This window comes from Cynocephalus volans, chromosome 14 (assembly GCF_027409185.1).
Source record: "Cynocephalus volans isolate mCynVol1 chromosome 14, mCynVol1.pri, whole genome shotgun sequence".
In the NCBI taxonomy this organism is placed as follows: domain Eukaryota; kingdom Metazoa; phylum Chordata; class Mammalia; order Dermoptera; family Cynocephalidae; genus Cynocephalus; species Cynocephalus volans.
In genome coordinates this window covers 15,072,641-15,100,246 of record NC_084473.1, presented here as the reverse complement: position 1 = coordinate 15,100,246, position 27,606 = coordinate 15,072,641, and the positions used below count along the sequence as shown (strand labels likewise).

Below are 27,606 nucleotides of genomic sequence, written 5' to 3'. Positions count from 1 at the left end.
GAAAGCAATTGGTAGGAACCTTTATTTAATACTTTTTTCTAAGGAAGAGATTTTGTTTGGTGTTAAAATAGCCTAGTCTTGGGCTCTTTCCCAGTGGGATGAATTATAAACATAAAGGAAACAGTTTTCCCTGAATTTCTCCTATTTCTGCAAGTCTTATGAACAGAGGCACTGACTAGCATGTTTGTATAGCAAAAAACCTTGGAATATAGATATAGTATCTCCCTTGGAGCAAAGAGCAGGTACTTCTGCTGTCCAGTATAACAGGTTCATATTCCCTAATCTTGGGGTTATTCAGTAACACAATCTACTGTGTGTGTCTGTGTCTCCGGCTCTCTGCACCAACATGTAGGGACTTGGGGAACTGGCACAAGAAAATGCTGATAATCTGGCTACTGCTATTGCTGTGAATAATAAAGATCTTTGTCTCTGACCCAGGAGTTTCTCGTCTTCTGCCAGAATCCATTAAGCTATGGCAGGCTATCTTGTTAGCTTGTCAGTAGGATAAAACCTTCACAATCTTGACAAAGGCTCTCATTTTCAAAGTGCTTCCTTCAAAATTAACTCCAGGGTCTTGATCCAAAGGACTAATTACAAGGCACATTGGAAAGGACCTCTTCTCATCCTTTTCCATGTGCATTGAGATTCTGAGGAGTTAACTTTATATTCAGGAATAAGGTTGGTCTGGGAGAGAAGTTATGTAGAAACTTACTTTCTCAGAAGTCTGAAACCTCTTACTTTGTTTTAAGCAGGGAAGATAAGCCACCAATGTAAAATACAAAGAATTAACATTTATTGAGTACCTAGAAGAATGCTTGATACTCTCTATTCTTTGGCTCATTTAATTTTTTTAGTAATCTTGTGAAAAGGGTGTCCCCTCACTCTGCCATATTACTGTTGGGAACTGAGACATGGATATTGTGTAGTCACCCAGCTAGTGAGTTAATTGGTTACTTTGGTGGAAGTCTGGTGTCTGCATATTTCTCTGCGTTAACTTTGCCAATTGAATATGTGGTCTTACATGTTAAACATTTTCTTTAGTTCTGCCCTGACCACTTATGAAATATTTCTTTTGATTTTTCCCATATCTTCCTGTTTTCTTTCATGTTTTGTATCATATATCTAGGAGAAATCTCAGAGTGCCCTAGATGTGTTGGATCTGATTATGCCTATTCCTCTGAAATTCTTAGTTCTTCCTATTAAAATCCCTTCTATATCAAAGTTGTTTCTTCCTAAAGATAAAAATAATCTTCAGGTTTAAGATTGAAAAATAATCTTTGGATTGAAAGTTTCTCATTTGACTTCTGTGATAAATGGATATAAAAAGTTAAACATACATAGTAGGTATAAAAAAAATTAGCTCTCTACCTTTCTCTTGACTTTTGAAGGGACATTTCATGAGATGTCTTTTTATCCTTTTAAGTCTTCTCCTTTGCCTCCTAACTGAGAGGAACTGATGTCAATATTCACAGTGTTTTGGGTATACATCGTGTTCCCAAGCATGCAGTCGTCCTCACGTTCTAGCCCTAGTACACTTCCTTTACCATATCAACCACAGTTCACCTTCACTTTCCACAGATTACTTCTCAGAATTCCTCTTTGACTCCCTTCATCTCTCCCCAGTCTCTTCTTTTTTCCCCTCCTCTCTACATGTCCGAATCCTACTCTTCCTTTGTATTCTGTTTTGAGTGCCACTTTGTCCACAAACCTTTCAGATTTTCTGAACTCAAGTTAACTTCTCTCTTCTTATAGGACTGTAAACTATATATTTCTTAAGACCTTTATCAAATTGAATGTGTTACAGTAAAAGCCTTCTTAACTACCACGTGTCAATTACTCAGGTGTGTTAAAGTGAAGATCATAAAAAAATGATATATTCATACCTTAAACATTTTGTGTGAAACTAAAAATATAAATGATCATTCATTTGCCAAATATTTACTGTAGAGCTAAGGCCTTTTCTTAAATATTCAAGTTACTGAGCTTGCAGAGCAACTAAATAACACTTTCTTCAAGTGATTTTATATGACCATCTAAATGAAGAGAGTAAACATGTCTACTTTTTGTATGTTCATTTTTGTGTCTCACGATGTAGGAAGACAACTGATTTGTCTGAACAGCTGATGTCCATGATATACTTCACATGGAAAATGCCCTCCCTTTGAATCATATCTGTGTGTGTCCAGTAAACCAATTTGTAATTCCAAGCAAAACTAGAAAGAAATATGAAGAATGTATTACTTTTTTATTCCAGAGACTGAGTTAAATCCAGAGGGATGTTTGAGAAAGGGATGACTCAGATTGTTACAGTCAGAGATTTGTGGTCATTTGAGGGAACACAATAAGTCCTGAATGTCAGCAGGTCGAAAAAGGAAATGGGCAAGTCAGAGGTTAGAAACATAGTAATGGGAGGAGGTACCATTATAAATAGTAGATTGGGACAAGATGTTTACAAATGAGGCTGAAAATGACAGGGCTAGAATTTTTCTTTCAGTGGTATGTGGTATGAGATGAGGCAGCTCCTCACAGAACCCACAGGGGAGTGAACATAGTGTCTTCTTAAATTGTAGCAGCACTAACCTAGTCCAGAGTTGAGTATTCTCCACTTAATGCATTTAAGGCCCACCACCCTGGCTTGGGAGTCCAGGGGGCTTGCGGCCCTTCTGGGTTTTATAGGTGTTCTTTGGTGGTGTTAGACCTTATTGGTTAATATCAAACTTTGTCTCTGATCTGTGTGTATTTTGTTTTTTATTTCAGTTCTGTGTTGGATTATTTGCTGTTTCCACCACTTAAACTCTGAACTGGATCTATTTGTTGTCCTTTGCTTACTTCTAAAATGGGGGAACTTCTGGTGGGGACCCAGAACTTGAGCCCTGTATTTGAGCTAAATTGCTGTTTTGCTGCTGATTCCCTGGGGAAGGCTTTTTGTGCAGGTCAGATTTTAATTGTTGACCTTGTATGTATGTACTTAAAGGTCTTATAGTTCCGGTAAACCTAGGTTGTGTGGAAACTCTGGTCTCGGCCTGAGAATTTTCAGCAATTGCATCCCCTGCAGTTCTGTATTCCTGACCAGTCTCCACTGAGTGGTCCTGTGCTGGTTGGGGGACAGATCAACTGTCCATACTATGCCCCAGTGTTTCCCTGGTGGGTCCGTTTCGCCCACCACCTGTACTCCAAGCACTTCCCACGGGATGGGCCATGCGCCAGTGCCTTGCAGTGACTCACCAGCCTCTGAGCGGCTCCTTTTTTCAGTTGTCTGTGTCTCCTCGCCCCTATGTGGGTCCATGGGAACCACCAAGGTCCTATGTGGGTCCTGGGAGCCACAAAGGCCCTCTTCTCCTCTACCACCTCCAAGCAACTTCATCCAAAGGGCACAGCCGCAGCTTTCTGTGCACTCAGCAGCTCCAGCCTTGAAGTGGCTGGAACTTGAAATGGTGGGAGCAATCCTTTATTTCTTTCATCATGGCTTCTCCTGCCTTCATGAACTCCGTAGGTCTCTCCTCCTCTTCTCCTGAGCTCTAGTGTCCCTAGCTTGGCTGTCATTGCTTTTTAATAGTTGTAGATTGGTTGATTTGTGGAAGAGAGTGATTGTGGGGACCATCTATTCTATAGTCTTGACTGGAAGCTGTCTGGATTATTTTTAGACAAGTGGTTCTCTAATATTCTGATCTCAGGAACCCTTCCCACTTTTAATAATCATTAGGGATCCCAAAGAACTTTGTTTATGTGGGTTATATCTATTGATATTTACTGTATTTGAAATAAAATATGAGGAATTTAAAAAATATGTTCATCATCATTTAAAATTAACACATATGTTGGCATAAATAACATACTTTTTTGAAAAGAACTGTTTTTAAAAAAAAATTACTGAGAAAAGTGGCTTTGACATTTTTGCAGATCTCTTTAATGCTTACCTTATAAATGACAGCTGGATTCTCATCTCCTTTCGCTTTCAGTCTGTTGTGATATATTGTTTTGCTTGAAATCAGTGAAGAAAATGCAAACCCAGTCAGATATGTCATTGCAAAGAGGAGTATTTTAAAAGCCTTTTCTGATAATTGTGGATATTATTCTTTAATGTTATACCAAAACTCTTCAAGTGGTGGTTTCTTAAAGATTAATTACAATGTGGAATTTGAAGCCTTACCAGCAATTCTTTTACACTGTTTGTAAAAAGAAAGAAAGAAAGAAAGAAAGAAAGAAAGAAAGAAAGAAAGAAAGAAAGAAAGAAAGAAAGAAAGAAAGAAAGAAAGAAAGAAAGAAAGAAAGAAAGAAAGAAAGAAAGAAAGAAAGAAAGAAAGAAAGAAAGAAAGAAAGAAAGAAAGAAAGAAAGAGAAAGAAAGAAAGAAAGAAAAAGAAAGAAAGAAAGAAAGAAAGAAAAGAAATCCATGGTTTGTCTCACACTTAGAATAGATCTTTTAACCGTGCTTGATTTTGTGAGATCATGCATTGATTATTTGGAAAATATTGGTTCACTAAGCTATGCAGATCTTCCAAATATTGGTTCATTTCATTATACAGTATCAAAAATTCACATTCACTAAAAGTACCATTAATTTCATTAGAAGAGTCCTTAAGTTATTGGGAAACTGTCAAGCTCATTTTGGTAGAAACAAGTTTGTCAAAGTTCTAATTTCCCTTGAAAGCTCAGATTTTATAACTAGCAGCAAATACTGTCAGTTGTTTTATCTGAAGTGATAGGCTCTCTTGGTTCTTTTTGGAGAAAAAAATCTGCCAAATTCTCAAGTCCGAAAAACTGTAATTTATCTGTCTGTTTTTCTGAAAGAACAGGAAAAATGGGCTTCCATGAAAAAAGTAGGTAGTTCAGCTCACAACTCAGGCACACAAGTGGCCGTCCCCAAGACAACCATCCTTCTTCAGGGAGCAGTGGAAATGCTTTGTGCTCTTTCCCATTTCATAACAGAACTTTTGAAAGATATATTTTTAAGGGTAAGATTTAGTAGAATTAGTAGTTGTACTGCTTCCTCAAACACCTTCCTAAGTGAAGCTGGCATTTCTTACTGGGAGTGTGTGGCAGCGAGGACAGTGCTGACGGCTAGTACAGGTTGGTGCACTGCTTTGCTCAGATGCCAGCAGGTCTCCTGCTACCGCTTTGCACTGTCACTAAAAATGTCAACACAGGGAAAACAGCACATAACATGTATTAGTATGAATACAGTTCTGACCTTGCAGACTCCTAAAAACATCTTGGGACCTTTTAGACAGTGTGGCCACAGAGTCTGACAAGAGAGGACCCTATGTATCTTTCAGGGCCCAGATTAAATATCGCCTCTTCCGAGAAACATAACAATGTAGCCTCCTGACAGAATTAACCTTTTTTTCCTGGATTTTATATTTTTATAGCACTTTGTGCATTCCTCTATAAGCAAGTTTCGTGCTGTATTATAATTTTTCATTCTAGCGACTATCTCTATCTCCCTACAATAATATAAACTGCTCATGAGCTGTATCTCAACATTTGTCTCTCTATCCACCTCTGAGTTGGGCATTTAGTAGGTTCTCAGTAAATCTTTATTGAACTAATGAGAAAGCAAGTGAATAAATAATTTATTAGAGAAATAAAAGCAGCATCAGAATCGTCACAGAGCAGAATGTAAGATACTTATTATTTATTATGTATCTAATATATCAGGCTTTGTCTCACTAAATTCTCAGAAGTCGAGTGGTCAGCTTTCTGACCTTTGTATCTCCAGCACGAAAAGCAGGTGCTCAGTAAACATTTGTGGAACTGAATGAGTTCAAGCCAATGAGGTAAGTAAGCATCATTAGCACTTCTTACAGGTAATGAAACTGAGATTCAAGCTAAGCTGTTTTCACCATGTTACATAACTAATAAATGGCAAGGGGTGGGGAGTAGGTGAGGGTTGGAATGAAAATCTAAGATGGAACGATTTTTGCTATGCAAAATACATTTTTATACTTCATAACTAAGGAAGCCTCTCTGTACTGTCCTACCGAAGTAGCAGCTGAATTGTGGGAGCTCTTATATACTGAGACATTTTTATAATACTGTTGACTAAAATTCAAACTCCTAGTTTGATTTCTACTTTACCCCTAAGATATCTGCCAGCTTTGTATTTTTATTTAAATAGGAGTCAGTGAATGGATCCTTAATGGTCAGTAGATTTGGAAAAACCCTATTTTTTTATTTCATTTTGTTTTGTGGTTTTTTGGGGGGGGGGGTTATTATTTTTTATTTTTTTATTTTTTTTGTTACAATTGATAATTTGTAAACCTGTGTCATGGTTTAATAAAGGAAGGATAAGTCACCAGATATAGACCTATCTGTTAAACAGACATGCCAGTTTCCCCTGGTCTTGGTTTATGTTTCTTTTTTTAAAAAACGAACAAGCAAAAACCTCCAGTTATAAAAGTAATGCATGCTCCCCCCAGAAAAGCACAAAAAGGATGACAAATATGGTAGTCATCAATACATCTGTTATCCAATTCAAATGTAAACATATCTGTAGCCATTTTTCTGTTGCATGCTTTGTAGAAATTATATTATACTTGCATATAGGGTTTTCCCCTTAAAATGTATAATTTTTGTCCATGTATATTTTTGCATCATGATTTAGTTTATTTTCTTTTTGTTTGGCTAGATGTTTTTCTCTGTCAAGTTTCTTCTAATTGCTTTTATTTTTACCCTCCTTTTTTAAATTCAGATTTTTATTGAGATAATTATAGAATCATGTCCAGTTGTATGAAATAATAGAAAGAGATCCCTTATATACTTTACCCAGTTTCCCCTAATAGTAAAATTTTCAAAGCTACAGTAAATCATAAGCAGGATATTCACATTAATACAGTTCACTGATTTTATTCAGAATTCACCAGATTTGCTTGTACTCATTTGTGTGTATTTAGTGTGATACAATTTTATTGCGTGAATACGTTCATGTATCTAACACTATAAATATGCTGAACAGTTCCAATAACACAAGGATCCCTCCTGTTACCCTTTTATAATGATACCCACCCCACCCTAACCCCTGGCAACCACTAATCTGTCCTCCATTTCTAAAATGTCATTTCAAAAGTGTTATGTAAATGAAATCATATTGTAGGTAACCTTTTATGATTGACTTTTTTCACTCAGCATAATTCCCTGGAGATTCGTCCAAATTACTGCCTATATCAGTAGTTTGTTCCTTTTTTATTGCCGAACAGTATTCCATGGCATGTATGTACCACAAGTCAACCACCTGCTGCAAGACACCTGAATTGATTCTAGTTTTTAGCTATTACAAATAAAGCTGCTATGAACACTCATGCACAGGTTTTTGAATGAATGTAAATTTTCATTTCTCTGGGATAGATGCTCAAGTGTGCAATTCCTGGGTCTTATTGTATTACACATTTAGTTTTATAAGAAACTGCCAAACTGTTTTCCAGAGTGGCTGTACCATTTTATATTCCACCAGCAGTGTGTGAGAGATCCAGTTTCTCCACATCCTCACCAACATTTGGAGTTGTCACTCTTTTTTACTTTAGCCATTCTGATTGGGTGTGTAATTATATTTCATTATGGTTTTAATGTGCATTTTGCTGATGGCTGACAATGTTGAACACCTTTTTAGGTGCTTATTTACCATTTGTATTCTCTTTGGTGAGTTGTCTGTTTATGTATTCTGCCCATTTTCTAATTGGATTATTTGTTGCATCTTTAGCGTTCTTTTTATTTTCTGCTATTAGTCCTTTGTCAGATATGTGGTTTGCAAATGTTTTCTAACATGTACCTTGTATTTTTATCCTGTTCACATGGGCTTTTACAGAGAAAAAGTTTTTCATTTTGATGTCAAATTTACCAATTTTTAAAATTTATTGATCATGCTTTTGGTGTCATATCAGTACTCTTTACCTAGCCCTGACCTGAAGGTTTTCTCTTATGTTTTCTTTTCTAAAAGTTTTATAGATTTACATTTTACATTAAATACATCTAAGTTCATTTTCCATTTTGAGTAATTTTCATATAAAATGTGAGGTTTAGTTTGAAATTTTTTTTTATTTATTTAGCCTATGGTGTTCAATTGCTCCATAACCATTTGTTGAAAAAGCTGTGTGTCCTTCATTGAAATGTTTTTGCACCTTGGTCAAAAATCAGTTGGGCATATTATTTCTGTATTTTCTCTTCTTTACTGTTGATCTTTGTGTCTTTCTCTCTACTGGTACCACCCTGTTTCGCTTATTGTACCTAAATAGTAAACCTTAATATTGAATAGAATTATTCCTTCCAATGTATTCTTCTTTGTCAAGATTATTTTAGCTGTTATAAGGCATGGGTCTTTTCATATATGTTTTAGAAAAGATTCTCTATGTCTACAAAACCTCGCTGGGATTTTGACAGCCATTGTATTAAATGTATAGATCAGTTTCAGGAGAATTGACATCTTTGCTATGTTGAGTCTGCCAATCCATGAATAAAGTATATCTTTTTGTTTATTTAAGTCTTCCTTGATTTCTTTCATCAGCATTTTGTAATGTTTAGGAGATATGGATCCTGTATATGCACATATTTTCTTTGGAGTAATTTATAAATGAATGATTTTATTTTTGATTTGCACGTGTTCATTGCTAATATAGACAAGTGTGATTGGTTTTTGTGTGTTGATCTCATATCTTATGACATTCTTGATTCATTAGTTCTAAGGTTTGTTTTATTGCATGTGATTTCTTGGGATTTTCTGAATACACAGTTATATTATCTGCAAATAGAGTTTTATTTTTTCCTTTCTAATCTGTATGTCTTTTACTTCTTTTTTCTTCCCTTGTTGTAGCGGGTAGATCTAGTATGATGCTGAATAAAAGTGGTAGGAGTGGCTATCGTAGCCTTGGAGTGTAGTATTGAAACCTTACTGCTATTTGGGTACCTTCCCCACATTTAAATATCATTGTCTTGAGCATCAGATGGTGTTATTATTTTTGTTCTAATCATCAAATATGATTTAGGAAATTCATGTGGAAAAGAATTTTACTTACTCATATTTTTGCTCTTTCTGTTTTTCATTCTTCTTTCTGATGTTTCATAGTTACTTCTTTTATCATTTCCTTTGTGTTTGAACTTCCTTTACCCATTCTTTAAGATAAGGACTGTTAGTAACAGATTCTTTTCGTTTTCCTTAACCTAAGAATGTTTTTATTTATTTATTTATTTATTTATTTATTTATTTATTTATTTATTTATTTATTTATTTATTTACTTTACTTACTTTACTTACTTACTTACTTACTTACTTACTTACTTTACTTACTTTACTTACTTACTTACTTACTTTACTTACTTTACTTACTTACTTTACTTACTTACTTACTTACTTACTTACTTAATTTATTTATTTATTTATTTTGTGACCGGTAAGGGGATCATAACCCTTGGCTTGGTGTCGCCTGCTCAACGCTCAGCCAGTGAGTGCACTGGCCATCCCTGTATAGGATCCGAACCTGCGGCCTCGGCGCTCCAGCACTGCTGCACTCCCAGCGCTGCATTCTTCCCGAGTGGCCCTAAGAATGTTTTTATATTCTCCTTCCTTCCTAAAGTATAGTTTTGCTGGATATAGAATTTGTATATAACTATTATTTTCTTTCAACATTTAGAAAATGTTGCATTACTTCCTCCTGGCCTCCATAGCTTCAGCTGAAAATTCATTATTATTCTAATTGGTATTCCCCTATAGCTAATATGTTGTTCTACTGACTGCTTTGAAAATTTTTTCTGTCTTTAGTTTTCAAAAGTTTAATTATGATGTAACTTGGCATGTGTTTCACTGGATTTATCCCATTTGGAGTTAGCTTAGCTTCTTGGATCTGCAGGTTCCTGACTTCTGCAAAATATGGGAAGTTTTTAGATATTATTTTTTTAATTGAAACATAATTTACTGTACATATCTGTGGAGCATGATGTTGAATATCTATACTTGTGTGCAATAAGTGATGTTCAAATCAGGATATTGAGTATATTCAACATTACGCAATGTAATCATTTTAGTGGCCCTTTAACAGTTTCTCGCTAACCCCACTCCATCTTCTTCTTTCCTACCTCTAGAAGCCTCAGTTCTGTTCTCTCCTTTTGAAAGTTCAATGAATTGTTGTGATTGTTGAATCTTTCATTTTTAAAAAAAATCTATTTGTTTATTATTTATTATTTTTTAATTTTTTGCTCCAACTTATGAGTGAGAACATTCAGTATTTCTCTTGCTGTGCCTGGCTTATTTCACTTAACATAATTTTCTCTTAAGTTCATCCATGTTCTGAAAATGACAAAATTTAATTTTTTTATGGCAAAGTAATATTCCATTGTACATCTACACCACATTTTCCTTATCTAGTCATCCACTGATGGACATTTAGGTTGATTCCAAATCTTGTAATCTTGGCTATTGTAAATAAAGCTTCACAAACATGGGAGTGTAGATATCTGTTCAATTTGATGATTTTCATTCCTTTGGGTGTATACCCAGCAGTGAGATAGCTGGATTGTATGGCAGTTCTGTCTGTAGTTGTCTGAGGAATCTCAATACTGTAGGTGCAGTAATTTATAATCCCACCAACAGTGTAGGAGGGTTCCTCTTTCTCCACATCCTCGCTACCATTTGTTATTCTCTGTATTTTGACAATGGCCACTCTACATGGGATAAGATGTATCTCAATGTGGTTTTGATTAGCATTTCCCTGATGCTTAGTGGCATTGATCATGATCATTTTTGCATTTTTTCTTCTTTAGAGAAATGCCTATTCAGCTCCTTTGTCCATTTTTTAATCAGGTTACTTGGGGTTTTTTTTGTTAAGTTGTTTGGGTTCCTTATGTTTTCTGCATATTAATTCCTTGTTGGATGTATAGTTTTCAGATATTTTCTCCCATTCTGTAGGTTGTCTTTTCACTGTTATTTTTTTTTCTTTCACTGTACAGAAGCTTTTTAGTTTGATGTAATTCCATTTGTTTATTTTTTCCTTTTGTTGTCTGTGCTTATGGGTCTTATTCATAAAGTCTTTGCCCAGTCCTACTTTCTGAAGTGTTTCCCTGTGTTTTCTTTTAGGAGTTTTACAATTTCAGGTCTTATATTTAAGTCTTTAATCCATTTTGAGTTTATTTTTGGTATATGGTGAGAAGTACAGGTCTAGTTTCAATCTTCTGTGTGTGAATGTCCAGTTTACCTACAACCATTTATTGAAGAGGCAGCCTTTTCCCCGATGTATGTTCTTGGTGCCTTTGTTAAAGGTCACTTGTAAGTTGTGGGTTGATTTCTAGGTTCTCTACTCTTCCATTGGTCTGAGTGTCTGTTTTTATGCCAGTACCATGCTATTTTGGTTGCTATAGCTTTGAAGTATAATTTGAAGTCAGGTAGTGTAATGAGTCTGGCTTTATTTTGTTTTGCTCAGAATTGTTTGTTCAGAACTGTTTGGGGTCCTTTGTTGTTCCATATGAATATTCGGATTGTTTTTCCTATTTTGTGAAGAGTGTCATTGATATTTTGACGGGGATCACATCGAATCTATAGATTACTTTGAATAGTATGGATGTTTTCACAATGTCAGTTCTTCCAATCCAAGGGCATGGAATGTCTTTCTGTCTTTTTGTGTTCTCTTTAATTTCTTTCAGCAGTGATTTGCAGTTCTTGTTTTAGAGATCTTTCACCTCCTTGGTTAAATTTATTTCTAGGTATTTTATTTTATTTATTTATTTTGGTAGCTATTGTAAATGGACTTGCTTTCTTGATTTTTTTCTGCTAGTTTGCTGTTGGAGTATAAAAATACTACTGATTTCTGTTTGTTGATTTTGTGTCCTACAACTTTACTGAAATTGTTTACCAGCCTTAGGAGTTTTTTGGTAGAGTCTTTAGGTTTTTCTGAACATAGAATCATGTCACCAGCAAAGAGGGACAGTTTGACTTTGTCTTATCCAATCTCAATGCCCTTTATTTCTTTCTCTTGCCTGATTGCTCTGGCCAGTGCTTCCATAGTATGTTAAATAGGAGTGCCAGAAATGGGCATGCTTGTTTTGTTCCCATTCTTAAAGGGAAAGCTTTCTGCTTTTCCCCGTTAAGGATGATATTGGCAGTGGGTTTGCTGTATATAGCTTTTATTGTGTTCGATATTTTCCTTCTATACTTAATTTGCTGAGAGTCTTTATCCTGAAGGGATGTTGAATTTTGGCAGATTTTTTTCTGTATCTATTGAGATAATCATATGATTTTTGTCCTTGATTTCATTGATGTGTTGTATCACTTTTATTGACTTGTATATGTTGAACCATCCATGCATCCTTCGGATGATCACACCTGATCATGGTGTATGCTTTTTTTGATATGTTGCTGTATTCTGTTTGTTAATATTTTGTTGATGATTTTTGCATCTGTGTTCATCAAAGATATTGGCCTATAGTTTTCTTTTTTGTTGTATCTTTGTTTGGGGTATCAGGGTGATGCTGGCCTCATAGAATGCATTTGGGAGAATGGCCTGTTTTACTTTTTTGGAATATTTTGAAGAGAGTTGTTATCAATTCCTCTTTTACGGTTTTGTAGAACTCAGCAGTAAAGCCCTCTGGTCCTGGGCTTTTCTTTGTTTGTAGACTACTGATTAGTTTTTCACTCTCATTACTTTTTCATGGTCTGTTTAAGTTTTCTATTTCTTCTTGGTTCAGTCTTTGTAGTTTGTATGTATCCAGAAATTTATCCATTTCCTCCAGGTTTTCAAATATGTCAGTGTTTAGTTATTTACCATAATCTCTAATGCTTCTTTGTATTTCTATGGTATCAGGTATAATGTCTACCTTTTCATTTCTGATTTTTGTTATTTGGTCTCCTTTCTCCTTTTTTTAGTTAGCATAGCTAATGGCTTGTCTATTTTGTTTACCTTCTCAAAAGACCAACTTTCTTTGCTTGCTCTAGCCTGCAGATTTAGTTCTCAGTTGTGTTTTTTATTTCATTGAATGCATCTTTCAGTTGCAAGAGTTCTGCTACATTCTTTTTAAGGTCTTCATCTTTTTGTAAATTTCCTCCTTCATATCCTAGATAGTTTTTCTCATTTTGTTGTGTCATCTAACTAAGTTTTCTTGTATCTCATTGAGTTTCCTTAGGATTGTTACTCAGAATTTCTTTTTAGTCTTTTCAAGGTTTCCTGCTTTATGGAGTCTGGTTCTTAAGAATTTTTGTATTCCTTTGGTGGTGTCATATTTTGTTCTTTTTTCATATTTCTAGCATCTCTATGTTGATGTCTAGTCATCTGGTAGAGAAGTTGCTTTTTGTATTACTTTGGAGCTGGCTTTGAGAAGAAAGACTTTCTCCCATAGATGTCTTTTATATTGATCACTGAGTGGTGTGTTTACTGTTGTTTCTGTGTAGACATAGTAGTGTAATCTCCATGTGGGTACTTTGGCCATATTCAGTGTTGGAATTGCGTGTGAGTGCCTCCGTGGCCTAGGCACTGGGGCACTTAGTGATTCCTTGCTGATTAGTGATACTGTGTTGGGTCATCAAGGATGTGGGCAAGCTCTCAAGTTCCTGGGAGAAGTGCCTGGGTGTTCTGTCCCTCTTTTGGCTGGGGTGGATGACCTTAGGCAGGCTTGTTGGCACCCCAACTAGCATTCTTTGATCCTAATAGGTGCTCTGGAATGATCTGAAGATCTTTATCTTAATTGGACAACCTTAGGTGGTGATCCCGGGGGTAAGGATTAGGACCTTAGGCTTTGAGGAGGTTGATGGGAGATGCTCACCAGCCCCCCAGCTGGAGTAGATGACTCAGTGGTATACCTGGGGCTCTGGGCAGAGCCCTGTACCCCCAGTGGTGGTGTTAAGATACTCTGTAGCTTCACTGTTGAAGTGGGTGATGCTCAGTGGAGTCACTGGATTTGTGTTTGAGTCCCTGTATTCTCAGGAGGGACACTGGAATGGTCTGCAATAGCACTGTTGAAGTGGGGTACTCTGGGTGAGGTGTTAGCAGTTTTGGGTGAGATCTTTCACCCCCAAGAAGGATGCGGGGACGCTCTGTAGCTGTTCAGCTGGAGTGGCTACTCTGGGTGGTTCAACTGTGGTTGTAGACAGGTTCCTGTGATCCTAAGAGCATTACTCAGACACTATGGATCTCCTCAGCAGAGGTGGGCTGCCCCTTTTGGGATTGGTGGGATGTGGATGGACTTCTTTGTGCTTAAGAGAGATGCTGCATCCCTCTGAAGTCCCCTTGCCAGTACAGGCAGACCTGGGTGTGCTCCTTGGTGCTGCAGGCATGTGCCTGTGCCTGAGAGAGGCATGTGAGTCCTCTACCACCCCTTCATGGCAGCACGAAGTGCAATGGAGTTTCGCCCACGGAAGTGGCATTGCTGCCAGTGGCTGGATTCTGCAGTTAGTTAGTTTTCTGACTCTGGAAAGCGTGTGCACCAACCTCCTCCATCTTGAGGGTGGTGCCCTCACTGTACTGGACTGCCTGTTCCCAGTGTGCAGGAGCTGTGTGCCTGTGGGTATGGGCAACCTAGAGTGATGATGCAGCCACAGGGGAGTGAGACCTTTGCAGGAGCCAGAGTGATATGGTCTCAAGTGCTGGGGCCAATCTCAAATCTGTGAATACTGCCTAAGGCTGGGGCCTTCCCATGGTCAGAAACTCCTCCTGAGTCCCTGCCTCTCCAGAGTGGGGGATGGGGCAGTGTTGGCCGGGAATTTTTCTGTTCTCTTTGTGGCTACCCTGAGTCTCTGCAGTCATCAGAGTCTCTGCTATTCCCTTGATGTGTTCCTGCTCCCTTCTTTCATTTTCCTTGTCCAAGTATAGCTGCACATTTGATGTATTCTCCATCTGTGTGGGAGAGATGAATGATGTCTCCTCTAGTCAGCCGTCTTGCCTCCTCCAGATGTTGTTTCTTAACATGCCTTTTGGCTTCACATGCTTTCTTCTTTTCATCTGGGATTCCGATGAAAAATGAGCCTACTTGAGCTCTCTTCTGTTTCTAGGTCACAAGTTGGGAAATAACAGGTATGGGTGGCCTTCTTCTTTTGGGTGGGGACACACAGGACATGCTACCACCATGTCATTCCTTCATGCTTGGGGTCCCAAACTAGTTTATCTTCTTTTTACCACCCTTCAGAGTTTTCCTTTTGTTGTCTCTTTCATTATTCACATAGTTTATAGTTGTACTGAACAAAGAGGAAGAGGGAAAATGGTCAATTCATCTTGCCCAGCCTGGGAGTTCTTTACATATGTTTATCGTTTGGTTGACTTTATACAAAAAATCATTTTGAATTTGGTTACCAGAACTAAGTACAAAAAACTTTAAAACTTTAACAATCCTTTATTAGATATTTTAATATGTGAACACAAGTCTTCAGTTAGCGCTTGTATTTCAGAATATATAATGCTCTTCCACATTTGTATTTTAAACATAGGGGTTCAAAGCTCTGAAAAATAAGTTACTAAAAACTGAAGAATTAGTGAACATTCAGAAATATTTTCTGACAAAGACACACTTAAAAATTCTGTGTACATGTGAGAAAAGTATAATACAAAGAAAGTAATATCAAACACACTTTATAAGTGGAAACTATTATATGCATGCTAATATAAAAGCAAAAGTATGAAGGTTTAATTTGTAGTTTCTTTTCTCTTTCCTTCCTTTATGATATAGTTCATGTCCTCAAAATTTAGAAGCTATTACAATTTCTGAAAAGAAAGAAATCTAGGTGACATTGAAAATATGATTTTTTGGTTGTTCATCTTTTTCTTCTCACGGGATGTATCACATGCAGGAAATAACTCACCTAGACTCTGCATATCATATTATTAATTATACTGCATTTAATTATAGAAACTGGAATACTAATGCAGCTAGGACTTATCACTCAATGGGTTTTAAATTTTTTTTAAGCTTAAACCTTTTGTACAAATAAACTCTTGTGTAGAAACTGAGATTATAATGCAGGAAGCAAACGTCATCTCTTTACCAAACACTGCATAGCTGCAGACTGCAAGGCACTTTCTCAGAACTTCAGAAACTTCAGGCATTTTTGGAAACCATTTTTCAGTTAAGAAAAATGAGGCCCAAAGAGAAAGACTTGACTGTAATCACATAGCTAATCATAAGGCATCATTTGTGTAGACATAATGTCAATAAACCTGCCACCTTTGGTCTTTTTTTAGTAATATCCCTCTTGGCAACATTTTTGTTTTAAATCTTACATCAATCTTCAATAACAAAACCAGCCAAAAATGTATAGCAACTCTATTTTTTTAAGTGTTTTATTTTGTTTTTATTGGTTATGAATATTCATGGGGTACAAAGCAAATTGCCACCACTCATGCCTAAGATGTGATGGCCAGATCCATACTGGCAGCATGTCCATTACCACAAATTGTGATTATATTCTGTGTTCCCCACCCAATTATCCCTTCTCTTATCCCCAACCTCCCTCCCTATCCACCTTTCCCCACTCCACTTTGTATCCCTAGGTATGTTCTCTCTCTCTGCAAGTCCAATACACCACTGTGGTCTTTCTTTCCTTTCTTCTTTATCTCTTAGCTCCCACTTATGAGAGAGGACATGTGGTATTTATCCCTCTCTGCTTTGTTTATTTCACTCAACATAAGTTTCTCCAAGCTCATCCATGATGTTGCAAATGGGAGAATTTCATTCTTTTTGATGGCAGAATAGTATTCCATGGTGCATATATACCACAGTTTCCTTATCTAGTCATCCATTGATAGACATTTAGGTTGGTTCCGTATCTTGGCTATCATGAACAGAGCTGCAGTGAACATGGGAGTGAGGGTATCCCTTTGACAAGATGATTTCCATTCCTTTGGGGATATACCCAGAAGTGGGATTGCTGGATCATATGAGGATCTATCTGTAGTTGTTTGAGAAACCTCCATTCTGTTTTCCACAGTGGTTGTACTAATTTACAGTCCCACCAATATAGTAGGAGTGTTCCCTTCTCTCTGCATCCTCGCCAGCATTTGTTAATCTCATTCTTATTATAGCCAGTCTAACTGGGGTGAGATGATATCTCAGTGTGGTTTTAATTTGCATTTCCCTGATCACTAGTGATGTTGAACATTTTTAATGTACCTCTTGGCCATTTGTATGTCTTCCTTTGAAAAATGTCTGTTCAGTTCTTTTGCCCATTTTTTAATTGGTTTATTTGTTTTTTTACTGTATAATTGCTTGAGTTCCTTGTATATTATGGATATTAATCGCTTGTCAGATGCATAGTTAGCATAAATTTTCTCCCACTCTGTAGGTTGTTGTTTCACTTTGTTGATTGTTTCCTTTTCCGTGCAGAAGCTTTTTAGTTTGATATAGTCCCATTTGTTTATTTATTCTTTTGTTGCTTGTGCTTTTGGGCTCATAAAGTCTGTGCCCAGACCTAGTTGCTGAAGTGTTTTACCTATATTTTACCTTAGTAATTTTACAGTTTCAGGTCTTATACTTAAGTCTTTAATCCATTTCGGGTTGATTTTAGTTTATGGTGAGAGGTGCATGTCTAGCTTCATTCTTCTGCATCTGGATATCCAGTTTTCCCAGCACCACTTATTGAAGAGGCAGTCTTTTCCCCAATGTATATTTTTGTTCCCTTTGTCCAATATCAGATGGCTGTAAGCTTGAGGGGTGATTTCTGGGTTTTCTCTTCTGCTCCACTGGTCCGAGTGTCTATTTTTATGCCAGTATCAGCTGTTTTGGTTACTATAGCTTTGTAGTATAATTTGAAGTCAGGTAGTGTTATCCCTCTGGCTTTATGTTTTTTTCTCAGGATTGCTTTGGCTATTTGGGGTCTTTTGTAGTTCCATATGAATGTTGAGATTGTTTTTTTTTTTTTCCATTTCTCTGAAGAATGTCATTGGTATTTTGATGGGGATTGCATTGAATCTGTAGATTGCTTTGGGTAGTATAGACATTTTCACAATGTTAATTCTTCCAATCCAAGAGCATGGAATGTCTTTCCATAATTATGTGTCGTCTTTAATTTCTTTCAATAGTGATTTGTAGCTCTCATTGTAGAGATCTTTCATCTCCTTAGTTAAATTGATTCTTGGGTATTTTTGTGTGTGTGTGTGTGTGAATGTTGTAAATGGGCTTACTTTCTTGATTTCTCTTTCTATTAGCTCATTATTGGAGGATATAAATGCAACTGATTTTGCGGCATTTATTTTGTATCCTGCAACATTACTGAAATTATTAACCAGCTCTAGGAGTGTTCTGATAGAGTCTTTAGGTTTTTCTCTATGTAGTATCATGTCAATGGCAAATAGAGACAGTTTGACTTCATCTTTTCCATTCTGGATGCCCTTCATTTTTTTCTCTTGCCTGATTGCTCTGGCTAGTACCTCCAGTACTGTGTTAAATAGAAGTGGTGAGAGTGGGCATACTTGTCTGGTTCCTGTACTTAAAGGAAAAGCCTTCAGTTTTTCCTCATTCAGAATTATACTGGCAGTGGGCTTGTCATAGATGGCTTTTATTGTGTTCAGATACTTTCCTTCTACACCTAATTTTCTGAGAGTCTTTATCATGAAGGGATGTTGAATTTTGTCAAATGCTTTTTTAGCATTTATTGAGGTAATCATATGGTTTTTGTCCTTGAATTTATTGATGTGATGTATCACATTAATTGACTTTTGTATGTTGAACCATCCTTGCATCCCCGGAGGGAATCCCACTTGATTGTGGTGTATAACTTTTTTGATGTGTTGCTATATTCTGATTGCTAATATTTTCTTGAGGATTTTTGCATCTAGGTTCATCAAGGATATTGGCCTGTAATTTTCTTTTTTTGTTGTGTCTTTATCTGGTTTTGGTATCAGAGTTATGTTGGCCTCATAGAATGAGTTTGGAGAATGGCTTCTGTTTCAATTTTTTGGAATAGTTTGAGGAGAATTGTTATTAATTCTTCTTTAAAGGTTTGGTAGAATTCAGCTGTAAAGCCATCTAGAGCTAAGCTTTTCTTTGTTGGAAGATTGCTGATTATTGCTTCAGTCTCATTGCTTGTTATTGGTCTGTTCAGGTTTTCTACTTCTTCTTGGTTTAGTCTGGGTAGTTTGTATGTGTCCAGAAACTTATCCATATATTCCAGTTTTTCGTATTTGTCATCCTACAGGTGTTTATAATAGTCTCTAATCATTCTTCATATTTCTGTGGTATCAGTTGAAATGTCCCCTATTTAATTTCTGATTTTTGTTATTTGGGTCTTTTCTCTTCTTTTTTTTTTTTTTTTTTGTTTGTTTGTTACCTAGCTAATGGTTTGTCTGTTTTATTTATCTTCTCAAAAAACCAACTTTTTCTTTCATTAATCTTTTCTGTCATTTTGGGGGGCTCTATTTCATTTAGTTCTGCTTTGTTCTTAATTATTTTTTTCCATCTACTACCTTTAGGATTGGATTGTTGTTGTTTTTCAAGTTCTTTGAGGCTTAGTGTTAGGTCATTTATTTAAAGTCTTTCCATTCTTTTGATGTAAATATTTATTGCAATAAATTTCCCTCTTAGTACTGTTTTTGCAGTATCCCACAGGTTTTGGTATGATGTATCTTTATTTTCATCAGTTTCAAGAAATTTTTAATTTCCTGTTTAATTTCTTCTTGGACGCATAGGTCATTAGGAGCCTATTGTTTAGTTTCCATGTATTTGTATAGTTTCCAGCATTTTGCTTGTTATTAATTTCCAGTTTTAGTCCATTGTACTCTGAAAAGATATTTGGAATGATTTCAAGTTTTTAAAATTTGCTGAGACTATATTTGTGACCTAATATGTGGTCTATCCTGGAGTATGTTCCATGTGCTAATGAGAAAAAGTATATTCTTTAGTTGTTTGGTGAAATGTTCTATATATATCTGGCAGGTCCAGTTGGTCTAACATGTAGTTTAAATCCTGTGTCTTTTTTTGATTTGTTGCCTGGAAGATCTGTCCCACACTGAGAGGGGTATTCAGGTCACCCACTATTAATGTATTAGGGCCTATTTCTTTCTTTAGGTCTAAGAATGTTTGCTTTATATATTTGGGTGCTCCAGGATTGGGTGCATATGTATTTATGATTGTTATGTCTTTCAGCTGGGTAGATCCTTTTATCATTATATAGTGGCCTTCTTTGTCTCTTTTTATGTTTTTTGGTTTAAAGTCTATTTTATCTGATATAAGAATACCTACTCCTGCTCATTTTTGTTTTCTATTTGCCTGGTATATCTTTTTCCATCCCTTCACTTTTAGTCTGTGTGTGTCTCTACAGATGAGGTAGGTCTCTTGAAGACAGCATATACTTGGGTCTAGCTTTTTAATCCAATCAGTTAATGGGGAGTTTAATCCATTCACATTTAGGGTAGTTATTAATAGTTATTGTTTAATATCTGTCATTTAGTTGCTTTTTGTTTAGATGTTTTAAATATCTTTTGATCCTTACTTCCCCTTTTATTTCTCTTCTTCAATTTTAGTTGGATATTTGAGGTGGCATGATTTAGCTTCTTGCTCTTTTTCACTGGCATGTTTGTTTTAACAGCAGATATTGCTCTTTCTTGTACCATGACCGTGACACTCATTATTCAGATTCCAGATGCAGGACTCCCTTGAGAATTTCATGCAGGGCTGGTTGTGTGGTGGTGAACTCCCACAATTTTTGTTTGTCAGGAAAATACACTATTTCTCCCTCATTTCTGGAGGAGAGCCTTACTGGGTAAAGAATTCTTGGCTGGCAAATTTTTCTTTTAGTGTTTTGAATATATCATTCCACTTTCTTCTAGCCTGTAGGGTTTCAGTTGTGAAGTCTGCTGTTAGTCTGGTGGGAGTTCCCTTATGGGTGACATGACACTTTTCTTCCTGCTTTTAGAATTTTCTCTTTGTCTTTGAGCTTTGCAAATTTGAGTATATGTGTCTTGGGGAGGATCTTTTTGGATTGAATCTGTTTGGGGACCTTTGAGCTTCCTGGATCTGAAGGTCTGCATCTCTCCCTATCACTTGGAAGTTTTCTGTTATTATTCCCTTGAATAGGTTTTCAATACCTTTTCCTTTTCCTTTCTCCTCCCCTTCGGGAATACCCATAATTCAGATGTTAGAACATTTGAGGTTGCCTGCTATCTCTCTTTGATTTTCCTCATTATTTTTAGTTCTTTTTTCCTTTTTTTTTTTTGTCTGCCAGCATTATTTCAAAAAGCCCATCTTTGAGATCTGAAATTCTTTCTTCTGCTTGCTCTAATCTGCTGCTTAAGCTCTCTGTTGTGTTTATTTCAGTGAGTGGATCTTTCATTTCTAGGAGTTTTGCTATATTCTTTTTTAAGGTATTAATCTCTTTGTAAATTTCATCCTTCATATTCTGGATTTTTTTCTTGTTTCCTTGTGTTCTCTAATTGAGTCTTCTTTTATTTCTTCAAGCTTTCTTATGATCATTGCTTGGATTTGTTTTTCAGACATTTCAAGGATTCCCTGTTCTATGGGGTATGGAATTTGAGCATTACTGTATTCCTTTGGTGGTGTCATATCTTCTTTTCCATTTGTAGTTCTGGTGTTTTTTCATTGATGTTTGGTCATATGGTAGAGGACTTGCTTCGTCTGTTACTCTGGGGTTGGCTATGAGGATAAAGACTTCCTCCTCTGTTTGCAGGCTCTACTAGTGACTCTTCTTATATCAGTGTAGTCATGTGAGTGGCAGGTTGCCTGTAGAGTGGCGCTGGCTGCTATTGTGGTGGTGATCTGTCCTTGTGGTGACAGAAAGTGTAGTGGTATCTGTATTACACCAGCTTGGCTCCTGTTCTAGCTTTCCATGGCTGTAGACTGAGCCCCTGGTACTGTGCAGGTCTCAGCTCACCTCGGCGCCTACTGGGCTGTGTGCACTTTCCTTCCCCCCCAGAGCCTTAGACTGGAATCCCGTGCCACAAGGGTCTGCTCTCAGCTCACCAGGGTGGCTGCTGGGCTGTGTGCGCCTCCCTTCTCCCTGGGGCCTTAGACCGAGCCTTGGTGCCACACGGGTCTTGGCTCACCTCAGTGGCTGCTGGGTTATGGGTGCTTCTCTCTGGGCCTTAGACTAGGCCCCGGTGCCACAAGGGTCTCTCTGTGAATACTTAAGATAATTTATGCAAAGTTATTTTATATATGACAAATTAACTTTATTCATTCATACACATGTCCATTCATTAGTTCATTTATTCACTCAGTGAGTACTCCCTGTGCATCTACTCTATAGCAGGCATTATTTTAAGTAATGAGGATAAACTAGTGAGCAAAAAATAGACTGCTTTTAAGGAGCTTACATTCTTATGGAAGAAGAAAGGCAATAAATAAATACATAACATGTCCCGTGGTTGTAAGTGCCAAGAAGGAAAATGAAACTGGGTGAGGAAGATAGATAGGCTGGTGGAACACTCCGTTAGGTGAGGCAGTTAAGCAAGGCCTGTGCTGATATGTTGACATTTGAGAAACTTGAGGGACATGAGGGAATGAACCGCTGAGATACCTGGAAGAAGAAAGTGCCAAGCAGAGGAAAGATGAAGGTGCCTGAGGTGGTTGTGTGCATGATTGTATGCAAGGAACCTTGTGGCACTGAGGCTGGAGATGAGTTGAAGGATGTGAGGTCAGGTAACAGCAGATGGATGTCTTGAGTTTGAGATCTAAAAAAAAAAAAAAAAAATGTTTTTTCATAAATAGGCAATACAATATTGCCAAAGTCCCAATTAGAAGACCAACTTAAATAATTTAAGGCTTACCTAGCTTATTGTGTCCTCTACTTTCAGAATATCGTGTTCTGATTATTATTATATTTTGGGATGTCCCCAGGATAGTGGTGCCTGTTTACTTATTAGTGATTTACTAATTACTGCTCTATCCTCCGCACAAAACGATTTTAAGAGTCAACTGACTTACTGTATTATGAAATTATTTCAAAAACTGTAAAGTACTTTGGAGTTATTATTCCACAGAAAAATGACTCGGGGCTTTAAGGCAGGTTTTGAAGGATTTGGCTGTGGGGTCACTCTGTGAGTAGGGCTTCCCATAGCAATTACCAATAATTATGTAGTACATATCAACTTTTGTGAAAATGCAGAATTCATGGTGTGACTTTTTCCAATGGCTTCTTGGGATCACAGCCAGAATGATGGTTAAATTAAATGTTTTAGAGACATGCACTAGTGCAGACCATTTAGCAAATATATAGGTAATCGTCCATTGTCATTATCCTTTCAAGGTATCATCATCATCTGAACATCTTTGTACCCAATTCATTATGAATTCGTTGTCATGAATGTTTGTATACCCAAGTATGGAGAATCTATGTTGAGAGAGGCTGGAAAATGGGAGTACTAGATTTTTGCTTACTTTTATGCTTAAAACTGCTTTATAACTTAAAATAGCAAACATTTTCATTAACAGAGGCATTGGAGATGTGATTTGTTTTAGGACTGCCTCAATGCAAAAAAAAAAAAAATCATTTAGTTATTTAATGAGAGGAAAAATTAGTGCTCTATATTTAACCGAGACTACTTTTGCATTAGAAATGTGAATAAAGGATATTTTACTTTATTTTGGTTTATAGCAAGAAAAATCATATGGCAAATGTGTTATAGTAAACTAATTTCAAATTAGAGAAATTTTCTGGACAATATGAAGGTTTGGCAATTTTATAATGAAAATTAGAAATTAATTTTGGATAATATAAACTTCAAAAAATTCACCTGGGGTTGAGTATGGTGAAATATTACAATTTCAAATAAAGCAATTCAGTATTTTAAAATAATACATGTTAAATACCAATGAGCCAGTGCAATGGAAGTCTACTTGTTTGAATTTATGTTAATAAGGTTAAGAAACTTCTTGTAATTTGCAGTTATAAATAATTTTAACATAATTGTTTGAAATTGAGTAAGGCATAGAGCTTTTGAAGGTGTTTTTTTGTTCGTTTTGTTTTGTTTTTGATGTTGTTGAATCTTCCCTTAGCACATTATAAAAATTTTCAAAAAAGTGTTTAATCAAAATTACCAAATTTGAATTCTCCTGTAAACCAATTCAGTAGCTTTTGCCCCCAGTTTCAAGTGTGTATTTCTACTTACAGGTAGACATAGCTGACACTGATAATGAAGAGAAACGCTACTGTCTATTCATAGAACTCCTGGAATCTAGTCACCACGAGGTTGAATTTCAGCACTTGGTTTTACTGTTGCAAGCTTGGCCACCTATGAAAAGTGAATATGTGTAAGTTTTAAAATAAAATTAGCCTAATTAGCGTTCCTCTATCTGGAATTTAGTTCTAAAAATGTAGCCCCTTCAAAAGAGCCAATGAAGGAATGATTGTGTGTGTGTGTGTGTGTGTGTGTGTGTGTGTGTGTGTGTGTGATCAATATTTGCCTTTAGAGGAAATTAAAATTGTTTTCTGAAATATTGCAATGTCTTTTCATTTCTCCTTGACCTAAACTGAAATATTTTATTCAAAAGTATTAGACAATGCTTGATAATAACATCTGAATTATGATGTCAACAAAACAATTTTCTTCTGGTATTTTTACCAGGAAATTTCTTGACTGTCTTTTAACAGAGTTTACAATGCTAACTTGATAATCCGTATGGGGTAAATGAATAATTCCCATTTATTGAGAACACAGGATGTTATGTGCAATTTACATGTATTATCAATCATTCACATAACAAACCTATATGGGAAGGAGATGTTATCTTTTTTTATAGATGAAGAAATTGAGGCTCGGAAGTTAAGTAACTTCGGGCACCACAAGGCTGATAAGTGGAGGACACAATTCTAACCAGTCACTCCTCCCTTTCTCTATGTCATGCTGGGCCTGCAGCTGCCACTCAGAGCTGCGTGGGGTAATTACCCCGTCCTCGTGCTGTCAGCCTCATACCTTTCGCCTTTCCTTTGGATGAAGTAGCCGGATCTCCTGCCGGCACGTACGCTGGCTATCGTGAACTGCTGCTCCTCAATGGCAGAATATACGAGCACCGGCACCCTGCGCCACGTGCCGGTTGCTCCAGGGCTGATCTTGTTCCTCCCATACTTAGCAAGCAGACTCAGACGTTAAAGAAGGATGTTTTCCTGAAAATAAATTATCCTGTGAATAGTTTAGGGCTGCCCTAGAACACCTGGAAAAGACTCTTCACCTTAACTCTAGGATAAGACTGTTAGGAATTTCTGAAGCAAACAAAGGGAAGTGGTGTTTTTGTTTTGTTTTGGTTTTTAACCAAGTGTTTTCAGAAGGAAAAAAATGTTTTTAGATCTCTCTTATTTGTGACAGAGATGGCATGGTGACTTGTGGTTTTTCTTACCTTCACTATTTGAAACTCTACAGTACAGGCTCTTGCATCATAAAACTATTGTTTTTACTTGTGACAGTGCATTTCCATATGGTTCCCAGTGATCTTGGTGGAGCTTCCTCAGGACCTAGGAGTGCTTGTTAAAGCAGGGTCCTGAGTCCCATGCTCCACTTGCCGAGTCCAACTCTATGTACTGGGAACTGTAATCTGTTTCTGAACAAACTCCTTAGGGGAGGAAGATGGGAAGTGGGGGTGGGGACCACTAATTAGATTGTCAGTTCTGCTTTACTTGGTTAGGAAATTATTAGGGTTGAATTGTAGATCTCTTTATAACCTCATTTTTGTATTTGAAGTATGACACCTTTAATAGATTAGTTAATTCTGGTTTTACGGTTTCTTTTACTTTTAGAACACTGACCATTTAAAATCATTCACTTACCCACAAGAACCAAAATCAGCTTTATTAGAACATTTATTGCATTTTTAAAACATTTAATGAATTTGTAATTTTTAAAGTTATGTTCTTACTTTTGTAGTCATGTATGTAGTAGAATAGATTTGTATTTGTGGAAGATTCATAATTTTCATTGGCTGGTGAAAAATATATTTTGATAATTTGTTGTCAAAGCCACATTGCCCAGTGGTTCACTGTGCTGGCAGGCCAGAATTTCTGCTACAGTGAGACAGCCTGTTAGTGACAAACCCAGGAGCACTGAATTCAGACTCTGAAAAAGAAGAGCAGAGAGTAAAGCCTTGAATGTTACAAGACTTCTCAGCCTCTCAATGCTCTCATAGGTCTCTGTCTGCACCTTGAAATAAGCAGAATTCTTCATCCTTACAGATTGTTAATTTGAGCTGGGACACAAAGGCTTTGCCAAAGGCTAGTATTGTAGCTGCACTTGAATTTTTTCTCTGGGGGCAAGGAATAAAATTATTTTAAGGAAGGACCATCCTCAGTTGTTCAGTGTCTAGAACCTAGTGCTGTTCTTATGAGACAACAGACTCCAAAATACTAAAAGTGTAAAAAAATGTAAGTAAAATCAGTACCCTGCTCCTGGGACCATAAAATGAATTTACCTTTAAGTTGTCTATTGAAATGCAAATTGTGATGTTTTTTATGAAACATGGGGTAGTGGTAGTCAAAGAAGGGAAGGAAAAGGCAAACTTTTCTGTGCTTTTATGTTTCAGATAGAAGAAAACAATAAGAACATAACGTGCATCATACTTGCTTCCTCAGATCTGTGCAAAAGCTGACCTCTGCTATGCACTTTCCTGACTGTAATCCAGTCCTGCCCTGACCCGTAGCAGTGATAATAGTAATATGATCAACAAGAGCCAGTATTTATGTAGTAAACAGTAAGGTGTTCCTGCATTAAGAGTGTTAACTTTGCAATTACAGATATCAGTCATTAAATAAAGCAACTCCGCAAGGAAAACATTAAACCTCCTTTTCCCAGTGAAAAAACTGAGACCCACAAATATTGGGTGGCTTCCTCAGAACCATACAATGAGGGTGAGAGTTTGAAGTAACTTCTCTGAGTCACCCAAGTAATGAATCAAGGATCCAGGACTTGTACCTGAGTCTCTCTGGCCTCACAGCCTGTGCTCTTCCAGCTCCACTGACTGCCTCCATGCTGTTGGGTGTCTTGGTGATACCACAGTACACTGCTTCTTCTCTTTCAGATGTTACCTTTTCTACAAGATAGACTTGAAGGAACTTACCATCTAGATTCTGATTGTAGTTTACAATGAGCATTATATTTCATAAAATTAGATTTCTTTTCTGTTTTAAAATTTCTTATCACAATGATGATAGCTTCAGTCATTTCCAATCAATGCCTTGCATTTTTCTCCATTAAAACCAGCATAATCAATAATCCATGGGTGAGACTAGCTACAGTGATGCTAACCAGATGCACAATGGAAAACAAGGAAGCACTGGGGAATGAAGTTTTGAAAATCTGTCGCTCTTTATATAACACCAAGCAGATGCTGCCTGCAGAGGTGAGTGGATGTTTCAAGTGGCTTTGCTGGGGGTATCCCTTTTCTTATAAAAACTCTTTATTATGAGCAGGCCCAGTGACTGTACTTGAGGAACATTTAAGTTATTACCAGGAGAGGCCCATGATTTGCAATGGATCAAATGCAGAAAAACAATGCTGAAGGATGCTTTGAGCCAATTTTCTTTTTGGTGGAATAGTCTGAAGCAGCATTCCTTTTGCAATTCCAGAGTATAAGCCAGTTTTTAATTCCTTCTGAATGCCATTTTGTGTCTAACTCAAGTTATGTTCCAAGGGGTTGCTCGTGTGTTATGTGTCTGAACCAGGCCACTTAGTAAAGTAGTGGTAAGCTTTAGGACTCCTCTCAGCAGGGAA

The 27,606-nt window shown here is 36.8% G+C and overlaps 1 protein-coding gene across 2 annotated transcripts in view; it reads left to right on the top strand.

The window, feature by feature from the left end:
• Positions 1–27,606, top strand: part of NBAS (NBAS subunit of NRZ tethering complex) — a 361,846-nt gene that overhangs the window by 315,051 nt on the left and 19,189 nt on the right. Inside the window, exons 49-50 of one of the 2 annotated variants that reach the window (XM_063078154.1) lie at positions 24,021–24,160; positions 27,097–27,235. The exons of the other annotated variant lie outside the window; for it this stretch is intronic. Of the exons in view, the coding sequence (XP_062934224.1) occupies positions 24,021–24,160; positions 27,097–27,235 (279 nt within the window). The remainder of the gene's footprint in view (positions 1–24,020; positions 24,161–27,096; positions 27,236–27,606) is intronic. 2 annotated transcript variants of the gene reach the window in all.